General features: G+C 52.0%; 1 protein-coding gene across 4 annotated transcripts in view; it reads left to right on the top strand.

The window, feature by feature from the left end:
* The first annotated feature begins 409 nt into the window (after positions 1 to 409).
* Bcl11b (BCL11 transcription factor B) overlaps positions 410 to 22,389 on the top strand; it is a 99,523-nt gene continuing 77,543 nt past the window's right edge. For 2 of the 4 annotated variants that reach the window (XM_069997609.1, XM_069997611.1), the window contains exons 1-2: positions 410 to 1,578; positions 14,704 to 15,072. In XM_069997609.1, the coding sequence (XP_069853710.1) occupies positions 1,521 to 1,578; positions 14,704 to 15,072 (427 nt within the window). In that variant the 5' untranslated portion in view covers positions 410 to 1,520. The remainder of the gene's footprint in view (positions 1,579 to 14,703; positions 15,073 to 22,389) is intronic. The other 2 variants (XM_069997610.1, XM_069997612.1) reach the window with 1 other exon arrangement.

Below are 22,389 nucleotides of genomic sequence, written 5' to 3' on the forward strand. Positions count from 1 at the left end.
GGCGGCCCCTCCCCCAAGTCCGAAAGCGCCTTTGGGGGGTGGGGGGTTTGCACGGATCCAGTGTACTTCACTCACAAAGCCCCCTTGGGGGGGGGCCGGGGGATTTTCTTGTATTTAAAAAAACGCACACCCAGCCCCCCCCCCCCCCCCGTGCGGCGGGCGCTGACGGCGAGCGCGGTTTGAACGCGTGGCGGGCCTGGGCCGCGGGTGTGCGCCCCGGCGGGGTGTGCGTGTGAGCGCGCGCGCGCTCGCGTGCGTGTGTGTGTGTCTCCGGGTGTGCTTTCTTGTTCTCTTGCAGGGTACAATGTTAAAAAGCCACCGCTAGTCGCCCCCAGTGCTCCGACTCTCTGGGTCTTTTTGTCTCTGGTGCAGATTAAACGTCACGTCCGCACTTGAACTTGAATTTTATCCCATTGTACAGAGGCAGCCCCAGCCATAGAGAGACCGAGAGCTCCCAGAGAACCCGGACTCCGCCATCTTCACGTTGCAATCTATAGCTCCCAGTCCGGCGCCCGCACCCGCAGCGACCCAGGCGCCCTGGGCGAGCCGCCCCTCCGCCCCGCTGCCCCCCTGGGCCCTCGGCGCCCGGGGAGCGCTGGGGAGCCTCGGCTCGCGGGGACCCGGCGGCCCCTCGGCCGGCGCCAGCCCGCCAGGTGGACCGGGAAGGAGCCGCTCCCGGGGTGTCCCCCCGCCCCCCCCCCGCCCCAGCCTCGGCGGGGTCAGCCTGCGGGAGAACCCGGGGCGGCCCGCGGACGGCCGGGAACCGCCGCCGAGCCGCGACAGTGTTACCATTGCTCCGGGATTTTTGAGGGGGCGGGGTGAGGGGGTACGAGACAAGTCCCCAAGTTTTCTTCGCTTTTCCCCCTTTTGCTTTCCCTTCGTGTCCCCCTCCTCTTCTTTGGCCGGCTTTCTCGCTCTTTTTGTTTTTGCCAGTTTGTTCGCGTTTTTTCCTCTCCCCTCCATCCCCGCCCCGCGGCTGGCCGAGCGCTGCTTTCCAACCTCGCCAGACCCTGCAGGAAAAGTGTCAGAGGCGGGCGCGCAACCGCTGTAAGTTCAGCCAGACACCGACAAGTCCGAGAGGCCGAGCAGTGTGAAGAAGTGTAAGAGATTTTTTTTTTCCTCCTTCAAAAGCTTGTTCTTCCCCTGTGGTAAGGAAACCAGCCGGTCCGTCCGTGGCAAGCAGCAGCGGGTTTATTTATTTATTTTTGTTGCCTTTTATTTTAGCTCGAGTTTTTCCCCCTTTTTCTTTTTCTTGTTTTTTTTTTTTGCAAACAAAACAAAAAACAGCATAGAAGAAAGAGCAAAATAAAGAAGAAGAGAAAGAAGAGAGCAAGAGAAGAAGGGAGGGAAAAAAAAAGCCAACCCACCACCAGCACCAGCACCAGCACCAGCACCAGGAGCAGCAGCAGCCGCAGCCGCAGCAGCCCGGGCGGAGGAGGCGGCGCGGCGGCGGCGGCTCGGACCCCTCCCCGGACCCATCAGAGCGGCTCTCCGGGCGATGCCGGAATAGATGCAGGGCCATGTCCCGCCGCAAACAGGGCAACCCGCAGCACTTGTCCCAGAGGGAGCTCATCACTCGTAAGTGTCTGCGGGGTGCGCGCGCGGGGGGCCGGAGCCGGGGAGCCCGAGCCGGGCTGCAGGCGGACGGGCCCGGGCGCCAAGGCCGCCCGCGGGGCCGCAGGAGCGGCGGGGTCAGCCCGGAGCGGGGCGGGCGGGGGGCGGTGGAAAGTTTGTCTGCAGCCCGGGGGAAGCTGGCGTTGCGACGCGGCCCGGGCCCGGGCAGTGGTGGTGGCGGGGAGGAGGGGGGCGGGGGCTGCGGAGCCGGCTCCGGGCTGGGGAGGGGGCGGCCGGGCCGGAGGAGGCGAGCGCGCGCGGAGCCCGGCCGGACGCTCGGCCCTCCGCGCGGCGTGTGCGGCGGCGGCGGCGGCGGCGGGGTTTGGAGGGAGGGGGGAGGGGGCTGGGCGCGGAGGGGGAGGGGGAGCCGGGAAAAGTTGGCGAGCGCGTGGGTCCGCGCTGACGGCAGGCACGGGCTGCGGAGACCGGGGTGGGTGCGCTCCGGACTCGGGGGGAGCCGTGAGCGCGCGCGCGCGCGGGCCGAGAGGCGGCCGGCGGCCGGTGCCCGATATCCCCCCGGTTCCCCGTTGCTGCGCCCCGCCCGGCAGGGCGCCCGGGCCCCGCTGCTGCGGGGATTCCGCAGCCGCCTCGCCCGCCCGCCCCTTTTCCTGCTATTTGCAAAAGAATCCAGCTGCGCGGCGGAGGAGCGCGGGGCCCGGCGCCCCCTCCCCGCTCCCCGCCGCCGCCGCCTCCTGGGGCCGCCGGGGCCGCTTTCACCACTCCAAAAAATAAATGCAAAAAGAATTACGTGGTGGCGATCGGGGTCGGTGACAAATCCCCGCCACGCGCACAGCGTGTTAGCGGGAGTGGGCAGAGAGGCGTGCACTTGTAAAATCGTAAAAAACAAAAACAGCCCTAAACCCAGACCAACAAAACCCCCAGACACCGAAAATGCATAAAGGAAGGGGAGAGCGAGAGCGGTGCGTCCCCCCATCCGCCCCGGCATCTCCCAGCCCCGGATCTAAGTCCGCCCGCCGCCCCGCGCGGGGTCCGGGCCGGTGGCGGGGCATGCAAATTTCAGGCAGCGGCGGCAGCTCGCAAAGCCCGGGCTGGGTTTGCCAAGAAAAAAGAAAAGGGAAAAAACAAAACCAAACAAAACCCAAACCGACCCGAGCTGGAGCCGCCCGGGTACCCAGGTTTGCTGGGGAGCCAGTCCGGGTCCCCGCGCGGTGGCTGCGGCCAGGTCGCTTCCCCGCGCTCCGGGCCGCCCGCGGGGGCGCTTCCTCGCCGCGCGCCTCTCCATCCATTCCCCCCGCCTCGCCCCGCCCGGCTGTGCGAGCTGGGTCATCGCCGGGGCTTGTATTTATTTGTTTCATTGCAATAGAAATAAAACGTCCTTTTGGGTGCCATCGCGATCGCGGGCAGGTTGTGTCTTCCGGGCGCTCTGCGGCTCTCCTCCTACCTCCGGGCGCTGGGGCCGGGCGCTCCCGGCCGCCGCCGCCGCCTGGCTGCCCGGAGGCGGCCGACAGCCGGAATATTTATGTTATATTTTAAAAAATTTAAATAAATAAATAAATATATAAAGGGGTTCTCCCCTCCCCTGGAAACTCCGCAGAGGAGCCATCTGCTCGGAGCAGTGTTGCCTTGGGGTTCTCTCCTTTGTTACTCAAACGTGTTAGTAAGAATTTGTGGATTTATTATTATTTATTGTTAAGTATTATTTTCAGGGCTGGGGGAGGGAAGGATTAGGTATTTTCACCGGGTTCTGAGGAGAGGGGAGATGGCTTTTGGAGAAGGGAAGAGGATCTCTTATTATTAATTGTGACGGTTTGCTATTGTAATACCAAAGACTACTTGCTGGGCTGCGATTAAAATCATCTGTTTTATTGTATTTTTGCATCTAGATTTGAGCCGGGTGTGATCGGGGTCTTTTTCTGCCAGTTGACATTTTTTAAAAATTCCTTTCTCCTGCCGTGGGCAGCGCTTTGGCTGGGGTGGTCTTTCAGATCTCTCTTCTCGACCATGTCTAGTTTTCTCCAGGAGGCAGTTTGCCCCATGGAGCCTCTGTCTAATTGCAAAGGTTGTTTTTGAGGAGGGGAGGTGTGTGTGTGTGTGTGTGTGTGTGTGTGTGTGTGTGTTGGGGGTCTACAAAGGGGGGAGATGTTGGGGACGTGCTTCCAGGCTGGCAGCGGTGACAAGAACCAGGAGCGAATACAGTTGTGTGTAAGGGGAAGGAGGCAGGTAGGTGTGCTCTGCTTTTGCTTTCCCTCTCCTGGCATCCCCCCCGGGCATCAGGAGCGAGCCTTGGCCAGGAGGACCAGTGGGCAGCTGAGCCTGGGGGCAAGGCCACATCCTCCTATCCTGCACTTGTGCACGGCCTCAGCCTTGCTCGGAGCTGCCTGGGGAAAACCAGCGGACACTGGCATGGTGGCAGGGAGGGAAAGGAAGAGGATAAGGGCCAAAGCAATCCTGCCTGCCTTCCAGGGACAGTGGGAGCCTGGCTTTGTGCAGGGGTTTAAGCAGGGAGAGTGGTCCAACCAGTTCTTAGACAAGGCTACTTATTATTTAAAAAAAAAAAAAAAGCAGCTGGCTTTTCTGTCTGTCCTGTGTCACCCAGGAGGTAGGAGCAAGCAAAGCAAAGGAAGGAATAGGGTGCACTTGAAGCAACATAGCCTGGGGACCAGTAGCCCCTGGATTTAGGGCTGCTGGGGGGGGTACCTACCAAAGCAGGGGCAGTCACAGCCCCCAGTGGAGGTGGAGGGGGGGCTCCCATTTGAGATTGCATATATGAAAGAGACCACCAAAAAGGCGGCTCATCGCTATCGTTTGCGTGGCAGCCTTGCAGGCCTGTGGGGCAGAGCTTCGATTTTTTTTTTTTTTAGGGGTGATGTAACCCAGGATAACTGATGGCCTGGGAAAGCAGAAGAACACAAAAACAGCATCCATGGTCTAGGTTCAGGGAGCAAGACCTCATGTTGAGCTAGCTCAATATGCAGACAGAGCCGGTGAGAAGAAGAGTAAGGTAGAAAAGAGTGAGGAAGACAGCTGGAGGAGAAAACCTGGGCTTCTGGTTTGTTTCTAAAGGTTTGACCCAGATGGAGATGGCTTTGCAAAGCAGAGGGCAGACACAGCTATTAATAAAAACAAACACAAAAACAACCCAGGGACAATACTGAAAGGAGGTAAGGGGTAGCCTCTGAGCAAGGAGAAGACCAAGAGCCGGAGATGCCACTCAGGCCAAGGGAGCAGGAAATGTGTTTTGAGTCTCTGGAGAAGCTTCAGGTTTTACGAAGAAATGTCAGGAAATAAGATGTCCAGGCGAAATTACTGCAGGCCATTTTTCAACAGCCCACCAACAGGTTTCCTGGGAAGATCAGTAATTTTCCTTATGAATTCATGATTTTTTTTCCCCAAGCATAGTCAGCCCCAAGATTTGACACGGAAGTTAGGCTAACTGTGTTAATTCTATGCTTGCCTTCTAAATTGGTTTTTGCTGTAGCTGTGTGTTTTGAAGGTGTTTGTGCTCACTCACAATGATCTGAACTCTCCAGAGGGAGAGCCACTTGCCTTTTCAAACTGGGCCATACATCTCCTAATACAGGCAGGTCCTCTTTTGTCCCCCTGCCCGTATTTTCTTTTTTGGGGTAGTTGGTGGGGGCCGTGAAGTTTGCCTTCCTCTGCGCAGAAGGGAGCCCCATATCGTTAGAAGTGCGATATGTCAGCTGCTCTGATTCCACGGGAGAATAAACATGTGTTCATCAGAGGTGTTATGCCAGGCTGATTTTACTCATTTGTAATTCACACCTGAGAGAAAACAGCCCTGACCATATTTTAACAACCTCTAATATTTTTAAAGGGTATTGCCCTCCCCCCCCAAGATTTTGTACATAATCCATGTATCTTTTGGAGGAGAGAAGAGAGGAGGTTGCTATCCGCCTTCCCCTTGGTGATTTTTGACTGGCCTTGGAAATCTTTCGTAACAGAAAGGAGTCCTTTCTCCGGGGTGAGGGTAAATACAGCCGCACTGGGAGCTGGCCTTAAAAACATGGAGGGAGGTGAGGGTAGGTTGTTGGGTGAGATGCTCAGCTGACCACTGCAGGACTGCGTGGGTCTTCCTTGGCCAGAGGGTGCATTTGACAGTAATTAGACTGTTATCTCAGGTGAGATGGAAGCTAGCCTACCGTTGGATTACAAGGTCCTAATTTCCATCTATGGCATATACTACTTTCTAGCAATCTTATCCGAATTTGACTTCTGCATGGTCTTATAGCACAGAACGTGACTTGTCCCCGCCTTTACTTACCCCATTACAGCTCCTCTGTCGATTGCGTTGCACTCTCTGTTGCTTGTTGTGATAAAATACTTTTCAAAATAAACTTTCAGTGGAAATTGGCTTTTGCTTCATGGCAAACCTGCCTCTCGGAGGCGAGTCTGGCTGTGCTTGGCGGCTAGGGGGCGCTCTGTGTCTGTGTCATCGCTGCGCTCGCGCCTCCGCTACAATGGCTGGGAGCCGGGCCTTGCTGCACAATGTCTTAAGTGTGAAGTTGTAATATTGATTTTCCTGCAGAGAGTCGTGCAGGACAGAATGAGAATATAAGTTTGAGAAATCTATTTTCAAGCTATTGTCATTGATTTATAATCCTTCACTTGGCAGAGAGGGGGGCTATTTTCTTTCTTCCTTTTTTAATATATTCTTTTCCTTCCCCTCCCCTCCCAGCCACCCCCCTCCCCCCAAGCAATTAGAATTATTAGTCTTGAACGTGTGTGTTTCCCTGGATTTTTCTGTGGTGTAGCTGTGTGTTCTGTGACAGCACTGGGGATCAGCCGCAGGTGCTGGGGATGAGTATATGTTCTTTTGGGTCAGACAACCTGGCTCTTTCTGAGCATGCCACTGACCCACCCCACAGGTCTCTGAAGAATCACTGCTTGTGGCAGCTGGGTACCTGAGAACAGCTCGTTGAATGGAAATCCTTTTAGCTCGGAGTTTTTATAGCCTTTGGAATCTCGATTCCTTCTATTAGGTAATGTTCCCGTGGAACGAAGGGAAATAGCTCCGTTCTCTAAAGCTATAAAATGCCAACTCAAATAATGTGTAAAACTTTGTTTGGAAGAAATGTATGCCTGCCAGAAGTCAGCCCTGGTAATGCCTTTCGCCCTAGACAGCACCCTGTGGATGGTATTTAATGAGACCGTTTCTCTCCTAAACATGTAATTTAGTGCCGGGGACTAGGTGTACTTTGATCGCAGGATTGCTAGATCTCTAATGTCATCTCTTCTGAGTTCAAGAAATCTACAGACAGCCCAGGAAGCCCGAATCTTCTGCTTGAGCTCAGTAGATGAGCAGAAGAGGTTTGCCTGTGACAGGAAGAAGTGCTTTATTCTAACCTGAAAGAGAAATAAATTAGGTCAGACAAGCGCTTACGCTGTCATCAGCTGGAGAGGGACAGGGCCGGCCATTTATTCGATGATTTCTCTACTGCATTTCATGTTCGAGTCGATCCAGTTGTGAATATCTAGCGTCACAGAGCTCATTGGACAACTCGGAGGTAAAGAGGCACAGTCAGCTCCAGGATTTGTGCTGGCCGGTGGCCTCTAGCCTGTCCAAAACCATTAAAAAACAATTCAGTTTAGAAATCCTCAGTCATTTGTCTTGGAACTTGAGGAGTTTGTGAGCAGTGGCCAGGCAACACAGACCACAGAGATGATAAAAATCTGGGGGAAGGGAAAGACGGGGGTCTACCTCTTATCCTTCGGGACTTCTCTTCTTTCTATCTCCCGTGGTTAAAGGAAGGATCCTTTGCCTGCCCTGTTCGTCATCACCTTGAGCCGAAGCTCTCCAAGGCTTTTTTGGCTTCCAGATGAATACTGGCGTCACATCTGGAGAGGACAAGGGACATAAACACTCTCTGGGGACTGGCCTGCGCCGCACAGTCAAGTTATATTGATGCGGGCTGAGCATTCTGCCGAGAGGCCGCGCGGCGCTCAGGGCACAGACACACATTCCTGTTTGTGTGAGTGGCGGGGGGGGGGGGGGGGGGAGTGGGGGGCGGGGGGGGCCACTGAAGGCCAGGGACCCTCATCTGTGTCATCAGCTGCTCTGACTGTGGCTTTGTCAGTCCATGTTCCTCTAGACTCCCACACGTTCGGTCTGGGGCTCTTTCTGTTTTCTGGCCTCTCTGCTTCCCCATCTCCCAGTCCCAGGAGCGGCTTGTTGGTGAGAGTCACTCACATTTTGTTCCCCTGTTCCTCCGGCCTTTTGACTTGTCTCCCCTGAGTGGCTGGTGTTTGCCAGGACGTGTATAAACAGCTCCCCAGTGGGTCAGGCCACACACGGAAATGGGGACACGCTTCTTGTGTCTTCTTCGGCAGTCTGCGAGGAAGGTTCTTGCTGGTAAAAGTGACACAAGTTCCTGGTTTGCCGACCCCTGGCCTCCGCCTCTGTCCGGCGTTTTGACATTGGCAAGTCTTTTGTGTCCTTTTGAATTCACAAAAATCCCTTCCTTTTTCTTTCTGTGGAGCAGCTGATAATTTAGCTTGGGTGTTGAATGAGCTATCCCGAACTGTTTTAACTGTCATGAAATCCCAGACCACACAAAATGAAGTAACTTCAAAGCAAAAAGGAAGGGGGTGGAGGAAATAATCTTCTGTTTTTACATAACATTTTTATGACCCCTGTTCACAGAACTGCTAAAATCTAAAATACGTTTGTGAACCATCGTGAGGAGTCCTCTAAACAACGTGCAGCAATGACTCAAGAAAGTCAAATGCGAATGTTATTATGATCAGCATGCGCCTCCCAATGGATGCACTACTGAGAAGGGGGGGGGGGGAGAAAGGACACTGTTTAAATGTCTACCTTGGAGAAGGACTTACCTTACCAAGCCCTCCCTGGGGGCTTTTTTGGATCAGTGTACTCCATGGAAGTTCTTCCCACCCACACCTTTGCAAAAACATACTATTCAATAAAATGAGTCTCTTCGTTTGGCTGCAGAGAATGGCTTTTATATCGCATATCTGAGTCCCTTTGTGGCTTGGAACATTTCTGGCAGTTGCCATTTTATAGAGGAATAGGTGTGGAAGGTTTTCTATGGCAGCAAACCTTGAAAAACAACAACAACAACAAAAACCAACTCCCTCCCTTTCCGCAGATAATCTAGCTTATTTATCAAAACCTAGGTCATTTTATTCTTTGAGTTTGTGGACTGAGCTTTTTCCTTGTAACTTTGTAGCAATGGCCAGCATCTGTGAAATCCATTTGAGTGTAGATTTTCTTATTCATTTGTTGCTGTTGTGGTTTTTGTTTTTGCCCCCCCCCCCCCATTTTGCCTTCGTGTGATCCAGCCTCCTGAGCTGTGGGTTTTTTGTTTTTTTTTTGGGGGGGGGTGGTTCTGGGGAGGAATGGGCTTTGGGAAGGGGAGGAGGTGACGAATGCTTTAGAAGAATTTAGAAACCTCTGCAGAGAGCTGTTCTTAATCTCCCCGAGTTTGCCAGAAGCAGGACAATCTGTGCATCCTGGTCCCTCCATGCCTCTCTCTTTCTCATTCAGCCTCTCACAGAGCCCGAAGTGTCGGCCAGGCCCTAAGATCCTGCTAACCAAACCACATTTACTGGGGTTCTGATCACCCTCCCTGTACCCCTGGATGAAACCCACATTACCTCGCTGCCTTCTCTGTCTTCCTTCCAGATATCAAAAACATGGTAGAAATTTCAGTCTGAGGTGTATGGTTGACATGGAGCAGACAGGGTGGTGGCCTTACTGTGGCCCCTGTCTCTCTGTGGAGGTGATCTTGGAAAGGTCTCAGGAGGTGTAGGGTTGTGAGGCCTACAGTGGACTGTGACTTACAGTCACACCTGGACAGGTAGTTTGTCTCTGTGATGGATCCCAGATTCCCCCCAACCCCTGCCCCACCCTTACGCGTGTGGTCTCCTCTGCCAGGTTCTTCATTATTCCTTCAGTTGGGAGAACTTCATAAAAATCTCTCGTCCTGCCTTTCAGTGTCACCTAGTCATAGATTATTTTCTCTCCCAAGAATTGATTCTCGTTCTCTCCCCCTCCCTCCGTCTCCTCCCCAACTCCTCACGATGGTTATTTTCCCTGGGATCCAATAAATTAAAAATGGATGGCGGCTCCGGAAGTGTTGTGCTGTGTGGAGTACGTGTGTCAGGGTGTTTTGGTGTCCTCCGGAGGACTGGGATCACCTCTGCTTGTCCCCGGGAAGCTGGGGCTTGCTGGCAAACGCGCCGGCTGTGTTCGTGGGGAGCAGGTGCGGTCTCCAGTGCAGGCAGCGCTCGGGTGGATGGATGGGCGTGTGTCTTGTAAGCACACATGCACATCACGGTGGGGGCTGTGACGTGCGTGGCACACGATTTTTAAGAGCCTGGCGTCCTTCCCTCCACTCTCGCCACCCTCATCATGGAACCAATAATTCCGCCTCTGTGTCTCCTGGACTGCGGGTTCAGCAGTATGGTGGAGGAGCAGGAGCTCGCGTGCTGGGGAGGCACCCATATGTGTGCATGTGTACTTGTGTGCCCCTGTGTGTGTGTGCCTGCCTCCGCGTGCCAGTCCTGTGCACACAGCACACGTGCTGTGTTCTGCACTTGGGACAGCAGGTGGCTGGCCTTTGGGCTGGAATTCCCCAAAGAAGGGCCGGTGCAGGGAGGTGGCTGGAGATGCACCTGGGTGGGCGGGGCACTCACAAGTGGGGCCCTTGCTGGCCAGGTGAGGCCTCTTCGTTGGGGTTTGAAGATGGCTGGGCTGGGCTGGTGTGAAGCACGCTCTCCCGTTTCCGTCTTGTGCCCCGATTCCGTCCCTTGCCCATGGGAGACATGGGGAAGTTTGTCTCGAGATCAGGCGCCTCCGCGGTCCAGAACGAGGATGTCGGCGATTATTTGGGAAGCCTGGTTGCATTGCTTCGCAAGGCGCTTACCAGCTGGGAGGAGGCTCGCCTTGTAAAGAAAGTGTGGTTTTGCTGTAAAAGAAAAAGTGTGTGTGTGTGTGTGTGTGTGTGAATATATATTTGCTCATGCACTTTAGGATTTAATATTTCAGAACCCTCCCATGTCCTCTGACATTTGAGCTTGTGGCTGGCCGTATCCATTCACTTTCCCTCTTAACGAGTGGAGTGAAGCTTCTCCGCACTCCCCTCCCTCCTACCCAGAGAGCAGTGAGATTCTGCTGGGCTCCCGGCACCTGGGGAGCTCTATCCAGAAAGCCCGTTTCTCAGAGGAAGATGCGAGGCTGTGGGAGGGGCCGGCGAGGGGGGGTTTGCTTTTATTTGTCTTGCCTCTCCTTGCTGGGTGGCAGTTGGGACGCTTGCTCTGCCTGTCAGAGCAGAGGCCTGGCTGAGGGCAGCGTGGCACAGAGCTGCAGGATTGTTCTCCGGAGCCCACAGAGGAAGGCCCGGAGGACCACACACCTCCGTGCCCCGGCTGGGCCAAGTGGCTCTTTCTCATTTTTTGTTATTGATATAGTTCTAAGAAGACACACACACACACACACACACACACCCCTACATGCCCAGCCCAGTATCCGCCCGCCAGCGGAAATGAAACCACAATCGTTGGGGGTGTCTCTGAAGACCACACACCTTAGCCTAGAGGCCTACTCGGCTCCCTTGGTCCACCCATCTATGACCCAGAAGTTGGGTGACTTTGGGACTCAGGAAGACTCTGCTGCCTAAATACTGTGTGTGTGTGTGTGTGTGTGTGTGTGTGTGTGTGAGAGAGAGAGAGAGAGAGAGAGAGAGAGAGAGAGAGAGAGAGAGAGAGAGAGAGAGAGAGAGAGAGAGAGAGAGAAATGGCAAGCCATCATCTTTGGCCCTGTCTCTTGCCCTAGGCCACAGCTCAGAGCCCCACAGCCTGGGGTCGAGTGAGGAAACCCCCGTTCTTTCGAGGTGACAGGCTGAGCTACTCACTGCTCACGCAATTTTACTTCCAGTGCTGAAAATGGGAGGGGAAGGAGGCATCCCCTTCCTTTACCATCCAGTTTCCTGAGGGACAGGAGTTTCATCTTGGTTTGTGTGTGGGAGCTAGAGATGGAGGGTCTGGTGCTGTCTGCTATCTGTCTGTCCCCTGGTTGGCCGGCCATGAGGGAAACTAAGGCACAGTCAGAACCCTGGCTTAGTAGACAGGGTTGAAGAACTTCAGTTACGGGGTGCATAAGGCCGGCTGCGTGGGGAGAGTTAAAGACAGAAGCTGCCAGAAAGAGAAGAACAGATGTTACAAAAAAGAAAGGGAGGAAAAAGAAAGAAGATAGCGGGAGGGGGAACAGTGCTAGTTTGGAGTCTCGTAGGCTCGGAGGAATAGGGTTGCTTGTGAACTGGCATCTGTGACCTTTGCTAATTTTTCAATGAGCCTGTGATTCTTCTGAATTAGAAATGAATTTGGAATTTTGTAGCTTCAGATCTCCTCGCAGAAGGAAAGGGGGAATTCCTCACGCTGGCCATCAGCCTGCTGGGAGGGAGGACCGATGCGACTGAGAAAGTTAATTAAAAAAAATATGGAAAAAGTCATCCTCAGGTTCAATGACAAGACAAGGACCCCTGACCCCGGCCCTCAAGAAGGGACAGGGGGTGGGTTGGAAATGTGGATTTGTTGCTTTTTTATTTTTATTTTATTTTAACCCAATCTGTGCATGGGGCATTTTGCCAGGCCTGCTCAGGGCTGGTATTTAAGACTCTACCAGGTACTGTGTCTGAGCCCTGCTTGGATTGAATTCTCAATTTTATTTTGTAATTCTCCCCCCTCACCCGTTTTTTCTTTTTTCTTTTCTTTTCTTTTTTTTTTTTTTTACTTTTCAGCTCATTTCCTTTGTGCCTTTTTTTTAAAAAGCAAAACAATATTTTGACATCCTCCTCCCATTTATTAACTCTCCTTCTCTAGAAATGGTGCACAATACACCCTTATATTTCTAAAGAACTTTTTCAGAGACTTCTCCTTTTGGCTCTGGAATTATGTATATGTAATTGGTAATTAAAGGTGCGAGCTTTTCAATATAAACAGTATTGCTCAATGTTAGATCATTAAAGGGAAGAGAGGCACCGAATAATTACCTTTTACGTTCTGACAAACTGTTCACGGAAAAGCCAGTCTCTTCTCTCCAACCGCTGTGCAGTTTTGAAGGTTGTGATTACATTTTAACCATTGTAAAGCATCTTTTCATACAATAAATTGGTAAATTAATTATGTGGCATTGTCTTCAAACTCCTCCTCTAAGTAAACTCCAGTTTCTTTTTAAAGTATAATTAATGGTTTCTGGCCTTCAGAGGATGGTTCTTTACCTTGTCGGGTCTTTTTTTTATTTTTATTTTTTTGGTTAAAGATGTGGTAGACTACAGATTTAGGATTTTCTCATCTATGGGATTTTTTTTTTCCTACATTTAATTCATGGAGAGCTCTGTCTGCCATTTATTTATTTATTTATTTAAGTACAGGAAGAGATACTCAAGTTGTTAATTCCCTTCTTAGCAATACCTGGACCTCTTCTTATCGGATCACTCTCCATGCAGGTCCACGTTCTACGTCATGAGCTGTAGCTATGGGTATTCGCCCAGACTCCCGTAGGCCCCGAGCAAGTCTGTGTTCAGAAAACACCGAGCAGTGATTTATATGTAGGATGGGAGACACCACAGAATTTTTTCCCTAAATTATCTGTTCTTTGGCTCCGGCCCGCCAGTAACTTCACCGCCCCGGAATGCATTTTCTTCCCTTCCATTCCTTCTCCCTGCTCTTCTAGTGGTTTTCATATCCTCTGCTGAATCTCGCGTAGCTTCGAATTTACCTGTGCAGCCCATGTCAGACCTCTGCTGCTCCTTGCTTCTCTGGTGACCCCACTGCTTCTGACTTCTGGCGTTTGATCTAAAAAAAAAAGAAATACTAAAAAACAACAACAACAAAACATTCCAGCCTTTGCTCAGACCCCAAGGGGAATAGGAACGCCCAGGTTGCTATTTCCCTTTATTTATGACAGTCTCTCTGCCTGTTTCCCCAATTTCCCCTTGAGGAGGTGGCTGATTTTCTGAGACATTAATTAGCTTCAGAAAACTTGGGTCCTATGCCCCTTACAACAGCAGCAAAAAGGAAAAAAAAATAAAGCAAATATACTGATTGTCCATTGTGAGTGTGGTTTGAAATCTGCCAAGAAATGCTTTCAGATTTGGAAGGATTTTTTTTTTCCCCTCTATCTCTGGGAGACAAAAATAAAACCAACCAACAAATAATAATAATAATAATAATAATAATAATAATAATAATAAAGGATAGGGAGTTGCTGAGCGCTGGGTGACGCTGGCTAGGGTGTAAAGTCTGACTGGGGCAGTGCTTCTGACAGTAGAAGCTTCCTGTCCCCTTGTATATTCTTTTTTGGAACCTGACACTTGTCCCTGAGCATGTGGGCTTTTTTTCCTTGGGAGGGACTGGCGCTCAGACAACGCCTGTCTGGGTTTCTGTTTTCCAGTTTGGTGCTGGGCCAGGGCTCAGGTAGAGGAATGTGAGTAGGATGCCCATGAATGGTGAGGACAAAACATGAATGAAAGCGTGAGAAGTATATGTTTGTGTGTGTGTGTGTGTGTGGGGGGGGTGGTGGTTAGTAGCTTCAGCCAGAGAGAGCAGGGAGACTCAGCACTGCTGTAGTTCGCTGCTTCCCTGGCCTGCCCTGGCAGGACATTGAAGTCACCCAACCAGGAAGCCTTTGAAAGACATACAGATGTTTGGATTTCTAAAAGGGATGGGCCCCCATTGCTGCTCTCTGGGCTTCCCCCTGGGATGCTCTGGACTTAGAGAGGCATGCCTCTGGATCCTCATGCCTCCTGATCCCAAGATCGTATGGGGTGCCTGTGCACTGGGTGTGTTGGAAGAAGTTGCCAGAGCAGGCATTGGGAATGGGGGAGGGCTTGGGCCACCACTGTTTGAGTGAAAGTCCCCGGGTGTGTCATGATGCTGCTGCCAGGGCTGTGCTGTGCCCCAGCGGTCAGGGATGGCCAACCCCAAATCATGGGAGAACCTGGAGGGTCCCAGCCTCTGGCAGCAAAAGGGACCTGGCTCTTCTGGGGGGGGAGGGAAGAAGGGTAGAGGGCGCTTTCATGCTTGTGATCGCCTAAGCCCATCTCTGTCTTCTCTGCCCCTCCCCTCCCTTCTCTTTCCTGTCTCCAGCAGAGGCTGACCATGTGGAAACGGCCATTCTCGATGAAGACGAGGGTCTGGAGATAGAGGAGCCCAGCGGCCTGGGGCTGATGGTGGGTGGCCCCGACCCTGACCTGCTCACCTGTGGCCAGTGTCAGATGAACTTCCCCTTGGGGGACATCCTGGTTTTTATAGAGCACAAGAAGAAGCAGTGTGGTGGCAGCCTGGGTGTCTGCTACGACAAAGGCCTGGACAAGGGCAGCCCGCCACCTTCCTCGCGCGCCGAGCTCAGGAAAGTCTCTGAGCCCGTAGAGATTGGGATCCAGGTGACTCCCGATGAAGATGAACACCTGCTCTCACCCACGAAAGGCGTCTGCCCCAAGCAGGAGAATATTACAGGTATGGCCCGTGTCGCTTACCTGCTCGCTGCTGACGTCACCTTGAGCTCACACCTGCAGTCTGCGTGCTTGCGTTGGTGCGGGGGCAGCTCTGGGCACTTCTGGACTGCTCTGGGCAGTCCTCTAGAGGACACAGGCCCGGGGCTCAGGGAGGTTCTCCTGGCCTATGGCCGGGGGCTTTGCTTTATGGTTGGGGGCTGTGATTTGGGGCCCTAGGGCACAGCGCGGAAACCTTCGGCTGCTTGACCCTCTTTTGGCTGGTGATCGTGGCCCAGTCCCTGGCTGGAGAGTCTGGCAGTGTTGGGCTGGAGTCCTTGCTTCACAACTCAGGAATGTCAGTTTCTTACCGTAAAAGAGAGCTAAGGGAACCGACCTGGAGAGGGGTGTGGTGCGATTTAAGGGGTGTGGGGTGACACCTGGAAGACACTGATGGCTGGGCACACTCAGCTCCCACCACCTTTGTCTGTGAAAAGAGGGATGGGGCCCCGCTCAGCTCAGAGGCCGCTTCTCCTGTTGCCTGCCCCTGAGGGTAGGTGTGGGGAGGGGTCGTGGGAACTTGCCCGTGCTCTGCGCCCCTTGGGGGGAGGCTGGCACGCCCATGTGGCTGGCCCGGACAGCTAGCTGGTCTCACTACCTGAAGAGCAGGTGTGAGGTGTTTGCCCCTGGGCACGGCCTGTGTCCTCCAGCAAGGTGTGTTCATGCCAGGGACTTGGTGTCAGGTCCCACATGTGGCAGGCTGGGTCTCCCTTGGAACTGCTGCTCGGTGTGTGTGAACCAGAGCGTTTGTCTCTGCTTTATGCTTCTGAGTCCTGCAGGTCACAGGAACCTGTGGAGCAGGGGAGGTGGGGGGGACTCGCAGGCTGTTTTGAAGCCAGACCCTAGGGATCCAAGTTCGAATCCTGCTGGTGCCCTTTGGGTGAGCTTCAGTTTCCCCACCTGTCAACAGGGTATATAATCCCAGTAGCCCTGGCATGAGGATGAATAGGTAGGCTTTGGTCTCAGGGGTTGCCTTTGGCTCAAGTAGGTGGCTGGCTGGGCAAATGGGTGGTGGTCTTGGAGGCTGTCAAGGGCTCTGAAAGAGACTGAGGCCTAGGATGTAAGGTGGGAAGGCCTGGGTGGGGATCTCCATTACCTGGGAGTCAGCTAGGATAAGGCAGCAAGGGCTGTCTCCATCCTGGGATGGCTTTGTGACTTTGGGACAGTCGGCTGCCCACGGATATTAATGAGATAGTCTCGTCTGCCCCATACTGACTTCTGTTCTTGCCTTTTTTTTTTTTTTTTTTTGTTCTCTCCTGCTGGTACTAGAACTTGAACTCAGGGCCTGATGCCCTTGCTCAGCTTTTTTTGCTCTACCACTCAAGCCATACCTTCACTTCTGGCTTTTTGGTGGCTAATTGGAGATAAGAGTCTCATAGTCCTTTCTGCCTAGAATGGCTTTGAACCTCCAATCCTCACATCTGAGCTTTCTGAGTAGCTAGGATTATAGGTTTGAGCCACCAGTGTCTGGCAGTGCCTTGCCCTCGGATGGATGCCCTGGGGTGGAATCTCTCACTTCTTCTGTGATGGCAGCCTGGAGAATGATCCCCAGCGCCTCTCCCTGCACCACGTGGGGCCAGTCAGGGAGGCAGGCTGCAGGGCTCCTGGCCTATGCTGGCCCATACAGGAGTAGAGTTCAGAAAGCTCCAACTCCCTCAGTATGTTCTTATGCTCAGCTTCCAGGCTTCTGCTCTGCCCCAACGACACCCCCCCCCCGCCCCCATCCCAAATCCTTATTTCACACAGAAGCCGTTTCCCAATGAGAGAATGTCGATCTCCATGAGGTTTATTTAAGAAAGCCACTAGATGGGATTTTATAAAAGACAGAGTCAATCTCCAAGTGGCTTTGTCCTCATCCCCTGGCCACCCGTCTAGTCCCCCAGTTTTTGTTCTTTGTTTTTCTCTCTCTCCCTATTTGGGTAGTAATGTGCTATAACTGATGGTATTTTTATTTATGAGTGATGAGAAAATCTCCTTGGTCCTTCTACTCAGCAATTGGACGAATAGATTTTTTTTTCCCAGCCCAGAAGATATATGTAAAAGAATCCCTTAGAACTCTAAAGAGATATGTTTGTTCAAAGCATTTAAAATGTTGTTTTAATCAAAGGCACAAAACACAGTCTACATGCTGTGTCAGCTACAGAAGAGCATTTCTTCCTAACAACCATCACCGCCTTACTTTCTAGTTCCTGTTCTGTTTCCCTGCCTACTTTAGGTACCAACTTTTCTTTCTTTCCTTCCCTTTTTAAAATTTTAATAAAAAAGGGAAGATTAAAGAATACAACTTCAGTGGCTCAAATGTATGAAGTAATTTAATATGGTAGGAGCATTAATTATTTTAGCTTAATTGAATTCTGAGGACTGCAATCTTTACAGTTTCGTAGACAAGCCCTGTTTATTATTTCTCTGTGTAGATTAACAGTAAAGGAAATACAGATAACTTTCAGTTATTTATTGTAAAATAAATGTGTCAATTCATGTGTAAAGCAAGCTGCTCAAAGATAATTGAGTCTTTATATTTTAAGAGGGGGAACTAGGAATCATGGGCGCTTCTCTGCCCAGGCTTCCGGAAATCTGCACAGCTGTTGTACATACCCCTGGTCTCCCCGGGCCTGAACTCCTGCCTCCTGGCCAGGGTTCCAGGGGCATCCTCCCGCGTCCGCTGTCCCCCAGGCCTCGCTGATCTGGGCAGTAGCTGGCAATGGGTGGCTGGTGGTTCTTAGGGACTCTTGTCTCTGGTTTGGGCTACCTGCTTCATCTGATGAGGTTCTGCCTGTCCTGAATCCTGCAGACGGTGCTTGGTCCCAGAGGTCCCACCTGGGGTCCTTCTAGAAGTGGTGATTCACAGATAGATCCTGGGAAATAGGTGGGTTCCCTCCACCCTCCTGTGTGTCCCTAGAGTGAGGGCAGGGCTGCGTGTAGGCTCCTGACTCAGTCTTTCCCTCACTGTGGTCATCTGGAGATGGGTACAAAAGTACTGATTATTTAATCTTCTCTGTATTATTATTAGTACTGTTATTTTTAGTTAGCGGTAGACTAGACCAAGAGGAACGGGAAGGAAGTTTCTGAAGCTTTGTCTCCTGGAGGATATTCATTCACTCATTCATTCACTTATCCATTCACTCATTCATTCATCATTTACTCATTCATTCAGAGACTAAGCCCCTTCTTCATCCTGGGCATCCAGGCTCATAGACCAGGAGCCTCAAAAGCCGGTGCTGCTTGTGGGGGAGCATCCTCTGGGAGGGAGCTCTGTCTCTGTTGTCATGGGTGCTGTTGACCCTGGGCTTGCTCCCAGCTGGTCTGCAGGGGAGGTCCTGTGGCCAGGGTTGTTGGAGTTAGTCAGAGGTTGGGACTTTGGTTTGGATTCCTGGCTCAGGGATAGGAACATGCTTCTGATAGCATCTGCTCAAATGCAGGCCTTGTATTCTCACATTCCCTTTCTGTGGCTTCTCCCTGCCTTGTTGGGGGCTCTGCTGGAACCCCAAGGATTGTGCCATTTGTCTGCCATCCATCTATCCACTCTATTCAACATTTATCCATTTACCCATCTATCCATCCACCATCCATCCATCCATCCATCCACCCACACATCCATTCATCATCCATCCGTTCATCATCCATCATTTTCCCATCTATCCATCCACTATCCATCTATCCATCCATCCATCTATCCACCCACACATCCATTTATCATCCGTTCATCATCCATCCATTTACCCATCTATCCATCCACTATCCATCCATCTATCCATCCACCATCTATCTATCCATCCACCCATCCATTCACCATCCATCCATCCATCCATTCACCATCCATTTACCCAACTATCCATCCACCATCCATCCACCCACTCATCCATTCACCATCCATCCATCTACCCATCCACTATTACATCCATCTATCCATCCACCATCCATCTACCCACCCATCCATCCATCTATCCATCCATCCATCCATCCATCCATCCATCCATCCATCTACCCATCCATCCATTTGCCATCCATCCATTTATCCACCATCTACCATCCATCTATTCACTATCCATCTACCTACCTGTCTACCATCTATCCATACATTCACCATCCATCCATCTACCCTCCATTATTCACCATCCATTCATTTACCATTCACCCATCTACCAGTATCCATCCATCCACTCATCCATCCATCCATCCATCCATCCATCTTTTTGTTGTTGTTGTTGGTCATGGGGCTTGAACTCTGGGCCTGGGTGCGGTCCTTCAGCTCTTCAACTCAAGGCTAGCACTCTACCACTTGAGCCATAGTGCCACTTCTGGTTTTCTAGAGATATTGAAGATAAGAGTTTCACAGCTTTTCCTACCCGGGCTGGCTTTGAACCGCAATCCTCAGATCTCAGCCTCCTGAGTAGCTAGGATTACAGGCGTGAGCCACCAGTGCCTGGCCATCCATCCATCCTTTGAAGACAGGAAGAACTCTTCTAGATCCTAGAACCAACCTAGGGGTTGGTTAAGAGCTTGGGGCTAGGTGCAAATGTAGCCTGAATCTGAGCTACTTTGCTCTCTCACACCCTGGACATGTGACTAGTCCTGTACTGCCTCAGTTTCCTAATCTTTACACATACCTAATGATGCTTGGGGTGTCTGATGCTTGGTGTGGTGGGTGTGGGGTGCTGACACAGGAGTGCCTTCCTCCTGGGGCTCACACACTTCCGCACCTGGATGCAGCAGCCCAGGTAGTCTTGGAACGGGTGACCTGCTAGGGCCGGAGAGAAACTTCTGTCAGGTTCTAGAACTCAAGACATTGGTGGCGTCAGAGGGAGACAGGATGCTTTCTTGGTGGCTCATGCCGAGGAGGAACTGGGTCCTGACTTGCTGGGCGCAGATCTTCCTGTAGAGTCCCTCTGGCCCTCACTCTTCCCGCCTCAGTTTTCTCGATAGCACCCCCTTTTCAGTTAGCATGCCCAGAGCCAACTGAGACGAGGCATGGAAAGCACCATCTAGCACAGGCTTATGCCACAAGGAGACAGCTGAGGAGTGGAAGCTTCTAGAAAGCTGTGATGAAGAAAGTGTGGTCCCTGCTTGGCAATATTGGGGTGCTTGCTCTTCTGAGTCCACATCCCCCGCATCCCCGGGGACCTAGCTCTCTGTCTCTCAGCTTCCTCCTGCCACTCACCAGTGATTTGCTCACGAGGGGAGGCGCGTGCTGACTGGCCCCTCCATCACCCCTTCCTTAGCCAAAGTTGCTCTCAGCTCTCAGGTCTTACCTTGGTCCCTCCCCACAAGTCAGTTTTTCTGTTGCTCAGACACAGGCAGCCAGTGGCTGGCGGGGGGTGGGGGGGGTGGGCTGTGGAGTCCCAGAGGCCCCCTGCTAATTACAGTGGGTTAAAGGAAAGGGGCTTCGGACCAGGGCCAGGGTTGGGATCTGCTCTGAGCCTGTTCCCCTCAGACTTAAACAAAAATAGATTTTTTTTTAAAAGTGGGGAAACAGAATGTTAACCTGGCCAGTGAGAGAAAGGGAAGACCTTGCGCATGCTGGGAACTGGAGGTAGAGACCCCTGCTCCGGGGCTGTGTTAAGCAACTTGCATCTGATCTATTTGAAGTTCTAATTTTTCTCCTCCGAATTAAGACTAGTTAAATCCATGTGTGTTGTGGCATGGATGATCTCTTTTTATTATTAAATCGTGACAGCTAATGATTACTTCTGTCTGCACGCAGGAGCACAGCAGGGATCTGTTGAGGAATGTGGCCCCTAGAGCAGTTGGGTGTTGGGGCTGGTTAGCGGCTGGCCTGGGGTGGGGGGTGGGGGTAAGGAGGTGGAGCTCAGGCAAGGCTGGTGGATGGTCCAGAAGAGGGGTCCTACCTGTGATTTCTCACCTTCTCAGGTGCATTTCTTGAGTTAGCTCACTTAATTTTTTTTTTAACCTTGAAGTAGCTAATTCTAGCCCTCATTCTGAATTTCAGCTCAGAGTAGTTAAGGAACCTGCCTAAGGTCTCACGGCAAAGGGGAGTCAGATCTGCCTCTGCCTGGCTCCCTTAGCTACCAAGGAATTGGAGGCTTTGGGGAAGAGGGATTGGTGGCAGGTGCCACTATGGGACCCCGCGGTAGTGGTCTTGGAAGCCCCCATCTCAGACATGACCTGGGTGTGTGTGTTGGGGGGGGCAGCCAGGAATCCTCAGGTCACCAAGAACCATGGACCAAAAATTTGCGGCCTCCCTGTAGGTGAAGGTTTGGGAGAAAGGCAGGCGGCAGCTGAGAAAGCAGTAACACGCATGCAGACAGAATGGATGTTTTTTGATACAAATGATTTGTTTTGTATTCATTGCTGCCTAGGTCCCCACCCCCAAGATAAAAGCAAAATATTTGTTACCTGTTGTAATCCTGGGAATTTTGTTTTCCCCTGGGAGTTTGTGTGACTGCCAGCCGATTGTCTACCTCCTATGAGATGGAGATGCTTGTTTCTTGCCTTCTGGGCTTCCTATAGGGTTGGGTGTAGGCCATGTGCTTGCATTGGGCCTCATGGCTGGTTAGCTGTTGTCATAGAAGGTGTGATGTGCATGTGTGTGTGTGTGTGTGTGTGTGTGTGTGTGTGGTCTAGATGAAGAACCATGTCCTCTGAGCTGGAAGGAGCTGTGCTGACCTTCTGCTCTCCCTGCGCTGGGACTTATCTGAGCTTATATAACCTGCTACCAGCAGGGCTGAGCTCAGGACAGGTGGCTGTGTACCAGCTCTGGCTGCCTAGCCCTGGGCGATGTCACCTGGGCGGGAGGAGGGGGATGTTTCTGTTTCCCCACCTGTCACTAGGATTGGGCAGTGCCTCTCCTGCCTTGCCTGCCTCCCACGAGGCGAGAGATGGTGGCTCCCGCGTGGACGGTCCAAGCCAGAGCGGGGCATCGGCAGAGGTGACTTAGCCCGGTGCTATAGTTGAAAATCTCAAGGGAATAAAAAGCACTGGTCAGCTAGAAGGGAGCTTTATTTCCTTTCGAGCTGCGAGATCTTATTAATTTATCTCATTGTTTGAGTTATAGCTTATTTTCTTTTTTTAAAAAAAATTATCCTTTGCAGTGCTTGAGATTGAACCCAGGGCTTCGTGTGCTAACTGTACATTCACAAGACATCTTCTTTTCTATTTGTACTGGTCCCAGATGGAGGAAGGGGTGGTGGGAGAGGAGAGAGAGAGAGAGAAAGAGAGAGAGAGAGAGAGAGAGAGAGAGAGAGAACAAATGAACCAAGCACCCAGCATAGTTAGCCTCATTATAATTGTTTTTATTTTTTCATTTGACAGTAAATAGCAGTTT

Source organism: Dipodomys merriami, unplaced genomic scaffold, assembly GCF_024711535.1.
Source record: "Dipodomys merriami isolate MVZ:Mamm:240054 unplaced genomic scaffold, mDipMer1.0.p SCAF_50, whole genome shotgun sequence".
Classification (NCBI taxonomy): domain Eukaryota; kingdom Metazoa; phylum Chordata; class Mammalia; order Rodentia; family Heteromyidae; genus Dipodomys; species Dipodomys merriami.